Source organism: Anomaloglossus baeobatrachus, chromosome 1 (assembly GCF_048569485.1).
Source record: "Anomaloglossus baeobatrachus isolate aAnoBae1 chromosome 1, aAnoBae1.hap1, whole genome shotgun sequence".
Lineage (NCBI taxonomy): Eukaryota > Metazoa > Chordata > Amphibia > Anura > Aromobatidae > Anomaloglossus > Anomaloglossus baeobatrachus.
In genome coordinates this window covers 976578103-976593343 of record NC_134353.1, presented here as the reverse complement: position 1 = coordinate 976593343, position 15241 = coordinate 976578103, and the positions used below count along the sequence as shown (strand labels likewise).

At 42.1% G+C, this 15241-nt stretch overlaps 1 protein-coding gene across 1 annotated transcript; it reads right to left on the bottom strand.

The window, feature by feature from the left end:
* Positions 1–13833: 13833 nt before the first annotated feature.
* LOC142303080 (beta-1,3-galactosyltransferase 5-like) lies at positions 13834–15006 on the bottom strand. Its single transcript, XM_075344188.1, has one exon. It carries the CDS (start codon positions 15004–15006, stop codon positions 14029–14031), a length of 978 nt encoding a protein of 325 aa, XP_075200303.1. The 3' UTR covers positions 13834–14028.
* Between the last annotated feature and the right edge of the window lie 235 nt (positions 15007–15241).

Below are 15241 nucleotides of genomic sequence, written 5' to 3'. Positions count from 1 at the left end.
TATAGGGGAGGCACAAAAGGTGAATGGGAGGGGAGAAAAGCTTGTTATAGATGATCCAGCCATCGATTTAATAGGGTATTCAAAACCAACTGCATGAACCCGTCATCGGCCAGAATTTATACAGGTACAGGGGACAAGAATTGGAAGTAAATTTTTGGGAAGGACAGAAAGGGACTAGATTAGATCAGGGCAGTGGGGTGATAGGCTAGTCTAAAGAAATGCGTTTTTAGGGCCCGCTTAAAGGTGTAGATGTTGGGAATTAATTCGGATTGCTCTTGGTAGTGTGTTCCAGAGCATAGGCGCAGATCGTGAGAAATCTTGAAGACGGGAGTGGGAAGTTCGAATTGTTGAGAATGTCAGTCTGAGGTCATTAGCAGAGCGGAGGGCACGGGTGGGGTGATAGACAGAGATGAGGGAGGGGATGTAGGGTGGTGCAGAACCATGGAGAGCTTTGTGAGTGAGCATGATAAGTTTATGTTGGATTCTGTAGTGGATAGGCAACCAGTGCAATGACTGGCAAAGAGCAGAGGCATCGGTGAACCGGTTGCAGAGGAAAATGATCCTGGCTGCGGCATTTAGAATGGATTTGAGAGGGGAGAGTTCAGTAACATGGAGACCAATTAGTAAAGAATTACAGTAATCCAGGCGAGACTGAATGAGAGCGATAGTAAGAGTTTTTGCAGAGTCAAGGGTAAGAAAAGAACGAATTCTAGAGATGTTTTTGAGGTGGAATTAACAAGAACGAGCAAGTGAACGAATGTGGAGAGTGAAGGAGAGATCGGAGTCAAATATAACCCCAAGACAACGAGCGTGCTGCTGGGGTGTAATGGTAGAGCCACACACAGAAATGGTAATATTGGGTTTCGGAAGGTTAGGAGAGGGAGGAAACAGAAGAAGTTCAGTTTTTGATAGGTTCAATTTTAGATAGAGGGAGGACATGATGTTGGAGACAGCGGACAGACAATCGGTAGTATTTTGTAATAGTGCAGGGGTGATGTCAGGAGAAGATGTGTACAGTTGGGTGTCATCAACATAGAGATGGTACTGGAAACCAAATCTGCTGATGGGTTGTCCAATAGGGGCTATGTATAGGGAGAAAAGGAGGGGGCCAAGGACTGAACCTTGAGTAACCCCGACTGTAAGGGGAAGAGGAGAGGAAGAGGAGCCAGCAAAGGATACAGTGAATGAGCGGTCAGAAAGGTGAGAGGAGAACCAAGAAAGAACGGTGTCCTTGAACCCGATAGAGCAGAGCATAGTGAGGAGGAGCTGGTGATCCACAGTATTGAATGCAGCAGAGAGATCCAAGAGGATCAGCAGGGAGTAGTGACCATCAGATTTAGCTGTAAGTAGATCATTAGAGACTTTAGTAAGAGCAGTTTCAGTAGAATGTAAGGAGCGGTAGCCGGATTGTAGAGGGTCAAGGAGAAAGTTATCTGACAGCGAATTAAACGGGAGTGGACCAGGCGTTCCAGGAGTTTTGAGATGAATGGGAGATTAGAGACAGGTCTGTAGTTAGCAGCACAATTTTGGTCCAGGGATGGTTTTTTAAGTAATGGGTGTATGCTGGCGTGTTTGAAGGAGGAGGGAAAAACACCAGAGGAGAGAGAGAGAGAGATTGAAAATTTTAGTTAGGTGAGTGGTGACAGCTGGAATGACAGATTTAAGGAGATGTGAGGGAATAGGGTCACTAGTGCAGGTAGTAGTGCGGGAAGATGCGAGGAGCCTGGTGACTTCTTCTTTTGTGACTGTATCAAAGAGTAAAAGTGAGCTAGATGAAGTGTAGGAGGGCAGACAATGTGTGGTATTATGAGGCTGGGAGGAAATTTCCTGGCGTATATGGTCAATGTTTTCTTTAAATAATTGGCCAAGTCATCCGCGCTGAGGTTGGTGGTTGGGGCCAGAACTCTTGGTCCGAGGAGGGAATGGAAAGTATCAAAGAGTCGTGTAGGATTGTTGGCTAGAGAGGTGATGAGGGTGTTAAAATATGCTTGTTTGGAGAGGTGAAGGGCAGCATTGTATGTTTTGAGCATAAAGTTATAGTGGATGAAATTTTCGGCTAGATTGGATTTTCTCCACAGACGTTCAGCGCACCTGGAACACCGCTGGAGAAAGCGTGTTTGCAACGTGTGCCAGGGCTGCTGCCATCTGCGCCTAGTTGCTCTGCGTGTAGCAGGTGCAGCTTCATCTAGGGCGCTCTGTAGGGTTTCATTGTAATGTTTTACAGCAGAGTCAGGACAAGAGAGGCAGGATATTGGGGCCAGTGATGACTGCAACTTCTGCAGAAATTTCTGGGTGTTAATGGCATGTATATTCCTATACGTCAGGTAAGTGGGGGTGTCCTAAGTGGGTTGACAGCTCTTGACCAAAAATGAAAGAAGATTGTGGTCAGAGAGTGGGAGAGGGGAGTTAGTGAAATAATTCACTGAGCAGAGACGGGAGAAGACCAGGTCCAGCGTATTCCCACCTTCATGTGTAGGAGATTTAGTTAGTTGTGAAAGGTCAAGAGAGGAGGTTAGAGATAAAAGATGAGTGGCAGCTGGGAAGGGTCGATCATCAATAGGGATATTAAAGTCCCCCATGACAAGAGTGGGGAGGTCACAGGCTAGAAAATGTGGAAGCCAGGTGGCGAAATGATCCAAGAACTGGCTGTTTGGGCCTGGAGGGCGATACACAACTATATAAATAGGGTGGAAACATTTTGCAATATGCCAAAATTTTGAGCAAGTTTATTTGTCTTGCATGTCTTACCTGTCTCCTGCCCTGTATAACTGCCATGAATAACTTTAGTGCACTTATTAAAATCAGCACTTGATAAAATCTGCACAAATACCCTGCTTTATATATTAGATTTTAAACTTTAAAAAAAAAAAAATAACAGAAAATTGGGGTGTGCAATATGATTCATCCCCTTTACTTTCAGTGCAGCAAACTCACTCCATAAGTTCATTGTGGATCTCTGAATGATGCAATGTTGTCCTAAATGACTGATGATGATAAATATAATCCCCTGTGTGTAATCAAGTCTCCGTATAAATTCACCTGCTCTGTGATAGTCTCAGTGTTCTGTTTAAAGGCAGATAGCATCATGAAGACCAAGGAACACAACAGTCAGGTCCGTGATACTGTTGTTGAGAAGTTTAAAGCTGTATTTGGTTACAAAAAGATTTCCAAAACTTTAAACATCCCAAGGAGCACTGTGCAAGCGATCATATTGAAATGGAAGGAGCATCATACCACTGCAAATCTACCAAGACCCGGCCGTCCATCCAATCCTTCATCTCACACAAGGCGAAGACTGAAAAAATAATATTAATTCGACTATATCTCTATACACATATAATGAGAACATACCCCCTACAATAATTATATGTCCATATTAAATAAAAATCCGTATATTTAAACCCCTACTTAAATGAAAAAAGTCCAGTTCCTCCCCTCCAGGAGATATTATTCCATGGCGTAAAAGAAATGCAGTCTCAGTTCATGCAAGAAGCAATTGGAATATCACCACCAAGATTTCCCTGTATCACATATAAATGGAGACCACTAAAAAAATCCCTCCCCCCAAAAAAAGACAAATAAAAACAAACAAATTAAAACCATATAAAAAATGTAGACATAAGAGACAACATAAATTATGTATAAACAAGAGGACAGGGAGTTAAGGGTCAAGTAAATATACACTTTTTATTAGAACAATCATAAAAAGGTACAAAATCGACCATGACATTACACAAATAAGACATAAAGAGCATGGTACATGAAAGTATATGGTGGGTACAGGCACCCAGGTAACCAACCAGAAAGAGACACACGACACTCAAATGTGGAGAATCTGAATCCCTTTCCACAATAATACCAATATAAGGATGTAGATATATATACAAATAAGGAGTTCAGAAATACATACCAAAGTGCTTAGAAAAATTGCTAATAAGCCTCAAGGAGGAACCAGAGGTGTCCAGAAAATTCTCCAATTATAGACCTCAGACCTCGACGTACGTTTCACGTTCAATCATCTGCTTAATCACGAGGAAGTGCTCAATTTATCTGCCAGGACCCTTAAATCATCACAGCGGTCATGTGACCGCAACTGTATCAGCCAATGATGTCTGTCTAGTGGCACATGCGCACTAGCGCCATCCAGCCAAACCACCCTCTACCAGCGTCATGCACACGCACGGGACCAAAGCGGTAACCGTGGAAACTAATGTGCTTTTCAGGGCAGATAGATGGTGCAAGGAGGGCAGGGAGGGTAATGGCACCTGGAGCATGCGCACAACAGCACCATTGTGTTCAATGTAAAAGAGGGTAATTGAGCTTGTAGCACCCATTACACCCTCAATAGCATTTTTAACCCTTTGGCACAATACTTTTACAAATAATTTAATATAAACAAATATAAATACATTAAATAAGAAATTGTTTCTTTAATATCCCATTAAGTCAATCCGATGTGGACATTCTGCCAAGGGACAAAATCCTTTCTGTTTTCTTTGCAAAGGGAGGACTGTGATGCAATAAAGCTCCAAATAGTCCATGAAGATGACAACGTTTTTCTCATAATCAGATCCATAGGTACTGGTAGTAACAAAGCATTTATGGATGTAAAAAAATAAACAGTATAAAATCGTAACAAGTGAAACAAGAAGAAATGATCCAGCTTCCAGATTTTTTTCCTTTATAATAAAATTCACCTTTATTGGTAATTTCTTTAAAATCATCCAAGAAAATATTGCATGATCCATGAGTAATGTAGCATGTCCATAGGAAATGTAAGGCTCTTAGCAGACGCATTTCGAGCGTAACACTCAGTCGGTATAACAAAGGTCCCTGAAATAGTCAGTCAATTGATGGTAAATCAAACACATCTGACACCCGACTGAACCACACCTATGCCATATACTAGAAAAGGTTTATAAATACATTAAAAAAAATATAACAATCACAAGACAATACAAAACTACACAGTTAAAAACTTTTTATATACATATATTAGTGGACATTATGAAAAATGTAGAAAGATTGTACTTATTATACAGAATAATTACTCAGATAAAAAAAAAAATCAAAAACCACCAAGAAACATCAGAAAAAAATTCCATTCCATCCATTTTGTCATAGATGTTATAATGAAAACTTAGGTAAGAAATTACGAACACTAATAATGTAACATTAATTAATTTTTGATGTTTCAACCCTGTGGGGCCGCAGTTCCCTCCATAAAAATTCAATATGCCTCCCTATTTCTTACTGTGTTGCCCAGGGAATGGGGTACTCGCTCCCAGGCATTGTACAACTGGGGAATGTCAGTTTGGTGGCTGTTACCCGGTCCCATGCCCTGGGAGCTTTTCAATGGGGAGTATTTACAGGGGAGATTAAAGTCATTTCTGTGACGCCACCTGCGGGATGCGGTTAAGATGGTAAAACCGCCACTGCTGAGTTGATTATCCCCCAGGGCTGGTGGTAATGGCAGCTGTGGTGGTAGGCCTTCCGGGGTAGGGCTGAGGCTGGGAGATGTATGATGGAGTAATAAGGGAGGCCACACCATGGGTTGTAGTTAACAGTCTACTCAATCTTGACCCTTGGATGGCTTGTTCAGATCCCTGTAGTGCCAGTGTCAGTTGATGACTCAGTTGCTCTGTCCCCGACACCCTCAGTGTGATTGGGTCCCCGAAGTGTGGAGCGGTTTGGGGCCCGACTGTCCCTTTTTAGTGGCAGTCTCCTTGTCCGTACGGCGGGCTGTGAGGACCCTGTAGGGCTGGTCTGTGTCCCGAACCCTGATCCTTGCTTTACTGCTGGTGCCCCTGGATCTGTGGGTCAGTGAGGTCCATGAAGGTCCCCTCACTGTGCAGGTATTTGCCAGGCCATCTGAAACTGTCGCCTGACATAGGGCCCTGTGCCCCATATGTGCTCTGGTCCCAGCGGTACTTGGGTGTACCTGCCCTGGTGACCACTCTCCTGTGCCCCCAGGTCACCGTTACATGACGCAGCTCTAGGCACGTCTTTCTACTTTCACTCACTACTCTAGACTGCTTCTGTCCCCTCCTACCAGGTTGTCTAGTCCTCTGGTCTGGCTTTGCCCTTTAGGTGGCCATCCCCTTGTGTCCGACTAACCAATTACCCCTGGTGTGGAGTGGTAACTAGGATTTTGGTGTGTCTAGGTGTTGCTGGCACTGATTTTCCAGGTCCCTGTGGGTAGATCCTGTATCCCCGTGAGGATGCAGTTCCCAGTTGTGCCCTGAGTGGCTCAGGGGTGCTACATTAGCATGAATTCTCTTTCTCCATGTTCCCTAACAAACATGTCGTAAACCATAATTTGGTTGGAGGAAATATTGTTGGGGTGGTGGTGGTGGTAGTATAGGTGGTGGTGGCAGAGATGGTGGTTGTGCCAGAGGTGCTAGTGGTTAAGTGTGTGGCTGAGTAACAATAGTATTTGTTGTTGGCATACGCAGCTGGTTGTCAGTAGACTGACTGCCATTGTTCTAGGGCATTGAAAATAAATTGCAGATTATTGCGTGCAGTACATGCATCAACAACAATCTGCATTGCAGCTCTGACACATCCTGAATAGGGCTTGTGCAGAAAATATACCCTATGGGAACAAACATGCTAGAAATAGGAGGAAACCCCTATGGCTAAATAGAGCTGTAAGGGAAGCAATAATAGAAAAACAGAAAGCCTTAAAAGAATTAAAGAGGGTAGGTAGTGATGAGGCATTATATAATTATAGAAAATTAAATAAAATATGTAAAAAGCAAATTAAGTTAGCTAAGTTTGAGACAGAGAGACTCATTGCGAGAGAAAGTAAAAATAATTCTAAAATATTCTTTAACTACATAAACAGTAAAAAACTGAAAAGCGATAGTGTTGGCCCCCTTAAAAATAGTCTTGGTGAAATGGTGGAAGGGGATGAGGGTAAAGCCAACCTGCTGAATGACTTTTTTTCTACGGTTTTTATACAAGAAAATGCCATGGCAGATGACATGACCAGTGATACCATAAATTCACCCTTGAATATTACCTGCTTAACCCAGCAGGAAGTACGCCGCCGCCTCGAAATCACTAAGGTTGACAAATCTCCGGGCCCGGATGGCTACACCCCAGAGTACTACAGGAATTGAGTTCTGTGATAGGCCATTATTTTTAATCTTCACAGATTCCTTAATAACAGGGTCGGTACCGCAGGACTGGCGCATAGCAAATGTGGTGCCAATATTCAAAAAGGGGACAAAAACTGAGCCGGGAAATTATAGGCCGGTAAGTTTAACCTCTACGGTTGGTAAAATCCTTGAGGCTTCTTGAGAGATGCTATACTGGAGTATCTCAAGAAAAATAACCTTATGACAGAGTATCAACATGGGTTTATGAGGGATCGATCCTGTCAAACTAGTTTGATCAGCTTCTATGAAGAGGTAAGTTCAAGCCTGGAGCAGGGAAATGCAGTGGATGTTGTGTATATGGACTTTTCAAAAGCTTTTGATACGGTGCCACACAAAAGGTTGGTACATAAAATGAGAATAATGGGGATAGGGGAAAATATGTGTAACTGGGTTAAAAACTGGCTCAGTGATAGGAAACAAAGGGTGGTTATTAATGGTACGTACTCGGACTGGGTCTCAGTTCATAGTGGGGTACCACAGGGGTCAGTATTGGGCCCGCTTCTTTTCAACATATTTATAAATGACCTTGTTGGGGGCATGCGGAGTAGAATTTCAATATTTGCAGATGATACTAAACTCTGCAGGGTAATCAATACAGAGGAGGATAATTTTATATTACAGGGAGATTTATGTAAATTGGAGGATTGGGCTGAGAAGTGGCAATTGAAGTTTAATGTAGATAAATGTAAGGTCATGCACTTGGGTAGATGAAATAACATTTATGATTATGTATTTAATTGTAGAACACTGGGTAAAACAGACACAGAAAAAGACTTGGGTGTATGGGTGGATGGTAAACTTCACTTTAGTGGACAGTGTCAGGCAGCTGCTGCCAGGGCTAATAAAATAATGGGATGTATTAAAAGAGGTATAAGTGTTCATGAAAAAAATATAGTTCTACCTCTGTACAAGTCACTAGTGCGACCGCACTTATATACTGTGTACAATTCTGGTCACCGATATATAAGAAGGACATAGCTTAACTGGAGAGGGTGCAGAGAAGAGCGACCAAGATTATTAGAGGAATGGGTGGGCTGCAATACCAAGACAGGTTATTAAACTTGGGGTTATTTAGTTTGGAAAAACGAAGGCTTAGGGGGGATCTAATCACAATGTATAAATATATGAGGGGACAGTACAGAGACCTTTCCAAAGATCTTTTTACACCTAGGCCTGCGACTGGAACACAGGGGCATCCGCTACGTCTTGAGGAAAGAAGGTTTAATCATAATCACAGACGAGGATTCTTTACTGTACGAGCAGTGAGACTATGGAACTCTCTGCCGCATGATGTTGTAATGAGTGATTCACTACTAACATTTAAGCAGAGCCTGGATGCCTTTCTTGAAAAATTTAATATTACCAGTTATGTATATTAGATTTTATGACAGGGTATTGATCCAGGGAACTAGTCTGATTGCCGGATGTGGAGTCAGGAAGGAAATTTTTTTCCCCATTGGAACTTGTTTGCCACATTGGTTTTTTTTTTGCCTTCCTCTGGATCAACATGTTAGGCTACGGGTTGAACTAGATGGACTTAGAGTCTCCCTTCAACCTTAAAAACTATGATACTATGATACTATGACACACAGCCTTATTTCTCGTGGTATTTGATGCAGATAGTTTGCCGTGCCGCATGTGAATGCCTCCTCCCCATCATTATTAACAGTGTGAACCAAATACAGTAACACACCAGTATCTACCTACGGGGACATCTTGACACTGGAAGTGCTACTGGAGAGTGATCCAAAAGCAACATAGGACTGCTGCTCCTTTGTTGTTCCTCTTTCTCAATTCCCTGCTGACCACCACGTGATGTGTGTGTTTCAGGTGGTGGATGATCAGGAGTCACAAACAATGATGATGAGCCCTCTGCTGACTCCTCCACAGGTTCCACAGCTGCTTTTGATTCGGAGGTTACTTTCTGTTCTGCAATATGATACATAATATTGGACCAAACACTTTATAAGGCCAAAGACACATGGCGAGAAAAACAGTGCGAGTGGAGTGCGATAAAACATCGCATTCCACTCGGACCAATTTTAGCCTGTGTGTCCTAATCGGACCGAGAAAATAATCGCAGCATGCTGCGACTGTAATGCGAGACTCTTTCTCTCGCACCCATTCAAGTGTATGGGGCGAGAGAAAAATCTCACTGCACTTGCGGTACACTGGTGTACCATGAGTGCAGTGCGAGAATGGCAATAGCCGGCTATGGAGGAGAGAGAGAGAAAAATCCCTCCCTCCCCTCCGCAGCACCGTCCCGCCCCCCACAGCTGAGGTCCAAACGCATGATCGGACCTCAGTCGCAGTGACACTCACATGATACTCGGTTCTGCTGTGCTGCCAGCGTCAGCCGAGCATCATGCGAGAATCAAAAAGAAAAAGAGTATACTCAACAGGGATCACCAATGAGTCATTATGGGTTTTTTGTTTGTATTTTTCTATATAATGACCCATTGGTGATCTCTGTTGAGTATACTCTTTTTCTTTTTGTTTCATGTGGTTATATGTATACTGGGAGATCCCAAAGAGTGGTACCCTTCGTCTAACTTAATTGAGTGTCATGTGAGGATCGCAGTAATCCCCGTGTGGCCCCAGCCTAACAACATAGTTCAAGATTAAACTTACGGGCATAAATCCATAATAGGAGTAGGGAAATTTAGATGATCACAATAAATATAACGTCTTTTCTTTGGTGCCTCAGAACCACTCCGGCATTGATCATTGGCCCGGATATGTTTGTCCATAGATTCAATTGCAAATACTTTAAAGCTATTTGTTCTGGGGTTATGGTGCTTGATGAAATGCTCAGCGGCATTGGACACATTCCTATTAGAATTATCTGAAATATCATATAAATGTTCCCGTGTCCTACATTTTAGCTTTCTAATCATGGAACCAACATATTTAAGATCTAATCTATGGACAAACATATCTTGGGTGAAAATAGAGAATTCATGCTTTGAAATAGGGAGGCATATTCGATTTTTATGCTGGGAACTGCGGCCCACCAGAGTTTAAACATCAGAAATTAATTAATGTTACATTATTAGTGTTCAGAATTTCTTACCTAATTTCTTTCATTATAATATCTATTGCAAAATGAATGGAATGTTTTTTCTGATGTTTCTTGGTGTTTTTTTGTTTTTTTTTGATCTGTAAATGTTCTGTAAAATAAGTACAATCTTTCTTCATTTTTCATAATGTCCACTAATAAATGTATAAAGAAATGTTTTTATCTTTGTATTTTTGTATTGTCTTGTGATATATATTTTTTAGTGTATTTATAAACCTTTTGTAGTATATGGCATAGGTATGGTGCAGTCGTTTGTCAGATAGATGTGCTTGATTATCATCAATTGACTGACTATTTCAGAGACCTCTGTTACGCCGACTGTTCACATTCACCACGTCTAAAAGTGTTATGCTCGAAACGCATCTGGTAACAGCCTTCCATCACCTATGGACCTGCTACATTATTCATGAATCATGCAATATTTTCGTGGATGATATTAAAGAAATTACCAATAAAGGTGAATTTTAATATAAAGGAAAAAAAATCTGGAAGCTGGATCATTTCTTCTTGTTTCACTTGTACCTGGTGCTGAAGCAGCAGCGGGATCCTTTGCTTTCTATTACCGACGGAACTGAGCGGTCTCTGGGGTGAGCTGGATTCTTTATCTTCAAACCATAAAATTGTAACACAATTTTAATACTTATATACAATTGGAGGAAATAAATCGACTTTTGAGGACGGTGCGGCGATATTTCAGAGGAAGGAGGCAAAGCTGAGGCTCTCGTTTAGGCCGTTGAGACTCATAGTTCCCAACGTCACAATCCACCTTGCCTCACACTGGGCAAGCATCTTCTTGATGTTGCCCCCTTAATTCCACAATGTATAACCTCTATGCCCTAAATTGCAGGAACCCAACATTGCAGTCGTGATATTGCCTGAAGTGTCTTGGCAATGTTTTTAGGGAGGCTACATCTGTTGCCATCCTTGCCGCGCCAATGTCCCTCACATGCTCACGTACTCTCATGCAGAGCTCCCATGATGATAAACCAACATAAATTTTTGAACAGCCACAAGTGGCATAATAAATAACATTGGAGCTACCGCATGAGATGTATTCATTTATATCGAACCAGCACGTATATCTGCCGATTCGAAAGTTGAGCAGAGAGGGACATTGACGCAGGCAAGGCAATGACCACAGGGAAAAGAACCCTTAATGGGATGGTTATCACAAAAAAAGCTAATACAGAGACTGAGGATTACACCCATTATACAGGACAGGAGAAGTGGTACTGTGCAGTGTATATATACAGAATAATACAGATACTGAGGATTACACCCAGTATACAGGACAGGAGAAGTGGTACTGTGCAGTGTATATATAAAGAATAATACAGATACTGAGGATTACACCCGGTATACAGGACAGGAGGAGTGGTACTGTGCAGTGTATATATACAGAATAATACAGATACTGAGGATTACACCCAGTATACAGGACAGGAGTGGTACTGTGCAGTGTATATATACAGAATAATACAGATACTGAGGATTACACCCAGTATACAGGACAGGAGAAGTGGTACTGTGCAGTGTATATATACAGAATAATACAGATACTGAGGATTACACCCAGTATACAGGACAGGAGAAGTGGTACTGTGCAGTGTATATATACAGAATAATACAGATACTGAGGATTACACCCAGTATACAGGACAGGAGAAGTGGTGCTATTCAGTGTATATATACAAATACTGAGGATTACACCCAATATACAGGACAGGAGATGTGTTACTGTGCAGTGTGTATATACAGAATAATACAGGTACTGAGGATTAAACCCAGTATACAGGAAAGGAGAAGTGGTACTGTGCAGTGCATATATACAGAATAATACAGATACCGAGGATTACACCCAGTATACAGGACAGGAGAAGTGGTAGTGTGCAGTGTATATATACAGAATAATACAGATACTGAGGATTACACCCAGTATACAGGACAGGAGAAGTGGTACTGTGCAGTGTATATATACAGAATAATACAGATACTGAGGACACCCAGTATACAGGACAGGAGGAGTGGTACTGTGCAGTGTATATATACAGGTACTGAGGATTTAACCAAGTATACAGGACAGGAGAAGTGGTACTGTGCAGTGCATATATACAGAATAATACAGATACTGAGGATTACACCCAGTATACAGGACAGGAGAAGTGGTACTGTGCAGTGTATATATACAGAATAATACAGGTACTGAGGATTACACCCAGTATACAGGACAGGAGAAGTGGTACTGTGCAGTGTATATATACAGAATAATACAGATACTGAGGATTATACCCAGTATACAGGACAGGAGAAGTGGTACTGTGAAGTGTATATATACAGAATAATACACATACCGAGGATTACACCCAGTATACAGGACAGGAGAAGTGGTACTGTGCTGTGTATATATACAAATACTGAGGATTACACCCAGTATACAGGACAGGAGAAGTGGCACTGTGCAGTGTATATATACAGAATAATACAGATACTGAGGATTACACCCAGTATACAGGACAGGAGAAGTGGTACTGTGCAGTGTATATATACAAATACTGAGGATTACACCCAATATACAGGACAGGAGATGTGTTACTGTGCAGTGTATATATACAGAATAATACAGGTACTGAGGATTTAACCCACCATACAGGACAGGAGAAGTGGTACTGTGCAGTGTGTATATACAGAATAATACAGATACTGAGGATTACACCCAGTATACAGGACAGGAGAAGTGGTACTGTGCAGTGTATATATACAGAATAATACAGGTACTGAGGAATACACCCAGTATACAGGACAGGAGAAGTGGTACTGTGCAGTGTATATATACAGAATAATACACATACTGAGGATTACACCCAGTATACAGGACAGGAGAAGTGCTACTGTGAAGTGTATATATACAGAATAATACAGACACTGAGGATTACACCCAGTATACAGGACAGGAGAAGTGGTACTGTGCAGTGTATATATACAGAATAATACACATACTGAGGATAACACCCAGTATACAGGACAGGAGAAGTGGTACTGTGCAGTGTATATATACAGAATAATACAGATACCGAGGATTACACCCAGTATACAGGACAGGAGAAGTGGTACTGTGCAGTGTATATATACAAATACTGAGGATTGCACCCAGTATACAGGACAGGAGAAGTGGTACTGTGCAGTGTATATATACAAAATAATACAGATACGGAGGATTACACCCAGTATACTGGACAGGAGAAGTGGTACTGTGCAGTGTATATATACAGAATAATACTGATACTGAGGATTACACCCGGTATACAGGACAGGAGAAGTGGTACTGTGCAGTGTATATATACAGAATAATACAGATACTGAGAATTACACCCGGTATACAGGACAGGAGAAGTGGTACTGTGCAGTGTATATATACAGAATAATAGAGATACTGAGGATTACACCCAGTATACAGGACTGGAGAAGTGGTACTGTGCAGTGTATATATGCAGAATAATACAGAGACTGAGGATTACACCCAGTATACAGGACAGGAGAAGTGGTACTGTGCAATATATATTCAGGATAATACAGATACTGTGAATTACACCCACTATTTGTGGTTCTATGCAGTGTCCATACAGGGAGAATACAGAGAACACCCAGTAGAATTTATGTTATACACTTTTCATACTATACACTTTTCATACTATACACTTTTCATATTATACACTTTTCGTACATCAGTTGCTGTCCTTCTTGCTGTCTCAGATCTGCTGGGAGTTTACTGGGATAAGTGGCTGCCTGTTACTTCCAGTGTGCAACCTCCATGCTGTGGTTGCAGGTGGTCCTTGTGCTCAGGACTTTCTTGTGTGCTGTTTCATGCTCCTCTGCTGTCAGTCCATGGATCACCATTAAGTATCGATAGTTACAAATGCTCCACTTGGCGTTATGTTTAGCAAACCTGGCACTTGACAAAGGTGTGATGTGAGCTTTGCCAGCTAAGATGCCAACATAAGCGTCCTCCACAGGTATTGGTGCTGTAGTCTTGGCTCTATGTAATATCATCCGAGCAGCATCTAAGGACAAAATATAGCCAATCCCACTGGCATAGGGTGGGTACATGTCAGGCTCATAGTCCCAATGGGAAACATACCATTTGCTGGATGGATCCCGTATAACCATTCGCTTCCCTTCTGGGAAGACTGAGCCAATGTACAGTCGGCTGTTGACTTTTTTTTCTCCTAGAAAAGCTGGAAGTTGCTGTGTGTTTATGTAGCAATCATCATCAGTCTTCAGAATGTGGGCCGGTTGGCATCTCTCCACTGCCCAGTTTATGCCATGCATGACTTTTAAGGTAAGGTTACGGTAGCTGTCCATGTAGTTACCCATGAGGATATCTCTGTGAAGCTCATGCTCCTTGTGTATATGCCAATCTAGCACCCTATCTACTTGATTTCCCACCATGAAGACCACCTGCCATGAACATATAGAGCCTTTGGTTTGTTGAGCCCAAGTTTTTCGGATAGCTGACCTAGAGGCATAGTGACGAGCATGTGAGGTGACCAGGATAAGGAGGCCTAAATCAGATGGGCATGCTGGCTCTGGAAGGTCTGCCAGGGACAGTTTGGAGAAGTCCACTCCTGATTTGCTGGACACACGTGGAAACATGAGAAGGAACTGCCCAGCATCCATCGTTGATAGAAATCTCCCCGACAGCAGGATGGTAGTGAAGGCAAGCACATAGAGCAGGACCCTCAGAAGCCAAATTCTTCTCATAGCCATTCACACGGATAGGAGAACAGCTCAAGGTCCACGTCCTGCTGTGCGCTCTATCAGAGACCTTTACACTATTACACAATGTGCTGAGTTCAGCATTTCCTCCAAACTATTGACTGGAAAGAGGCTTATTCTGATTATCTGCAGGTCATCGAGAATCATTCAGGCATTATACTATAGAACAGCAGCTACAGGTATTACACTAAAGCTTTATGGCTACATGTATCACAGCACAGTAGTA

Excerpts from the sequence above, each read along its gene's own strand:
- LOC142303080 (XM_075344188.1), bottom strand. The coding sequence starts at position 15,006 with ATGGCTATGAGAAGAATTTGGCTTCTGAGGGTCCTGCTCTATGTGCTT.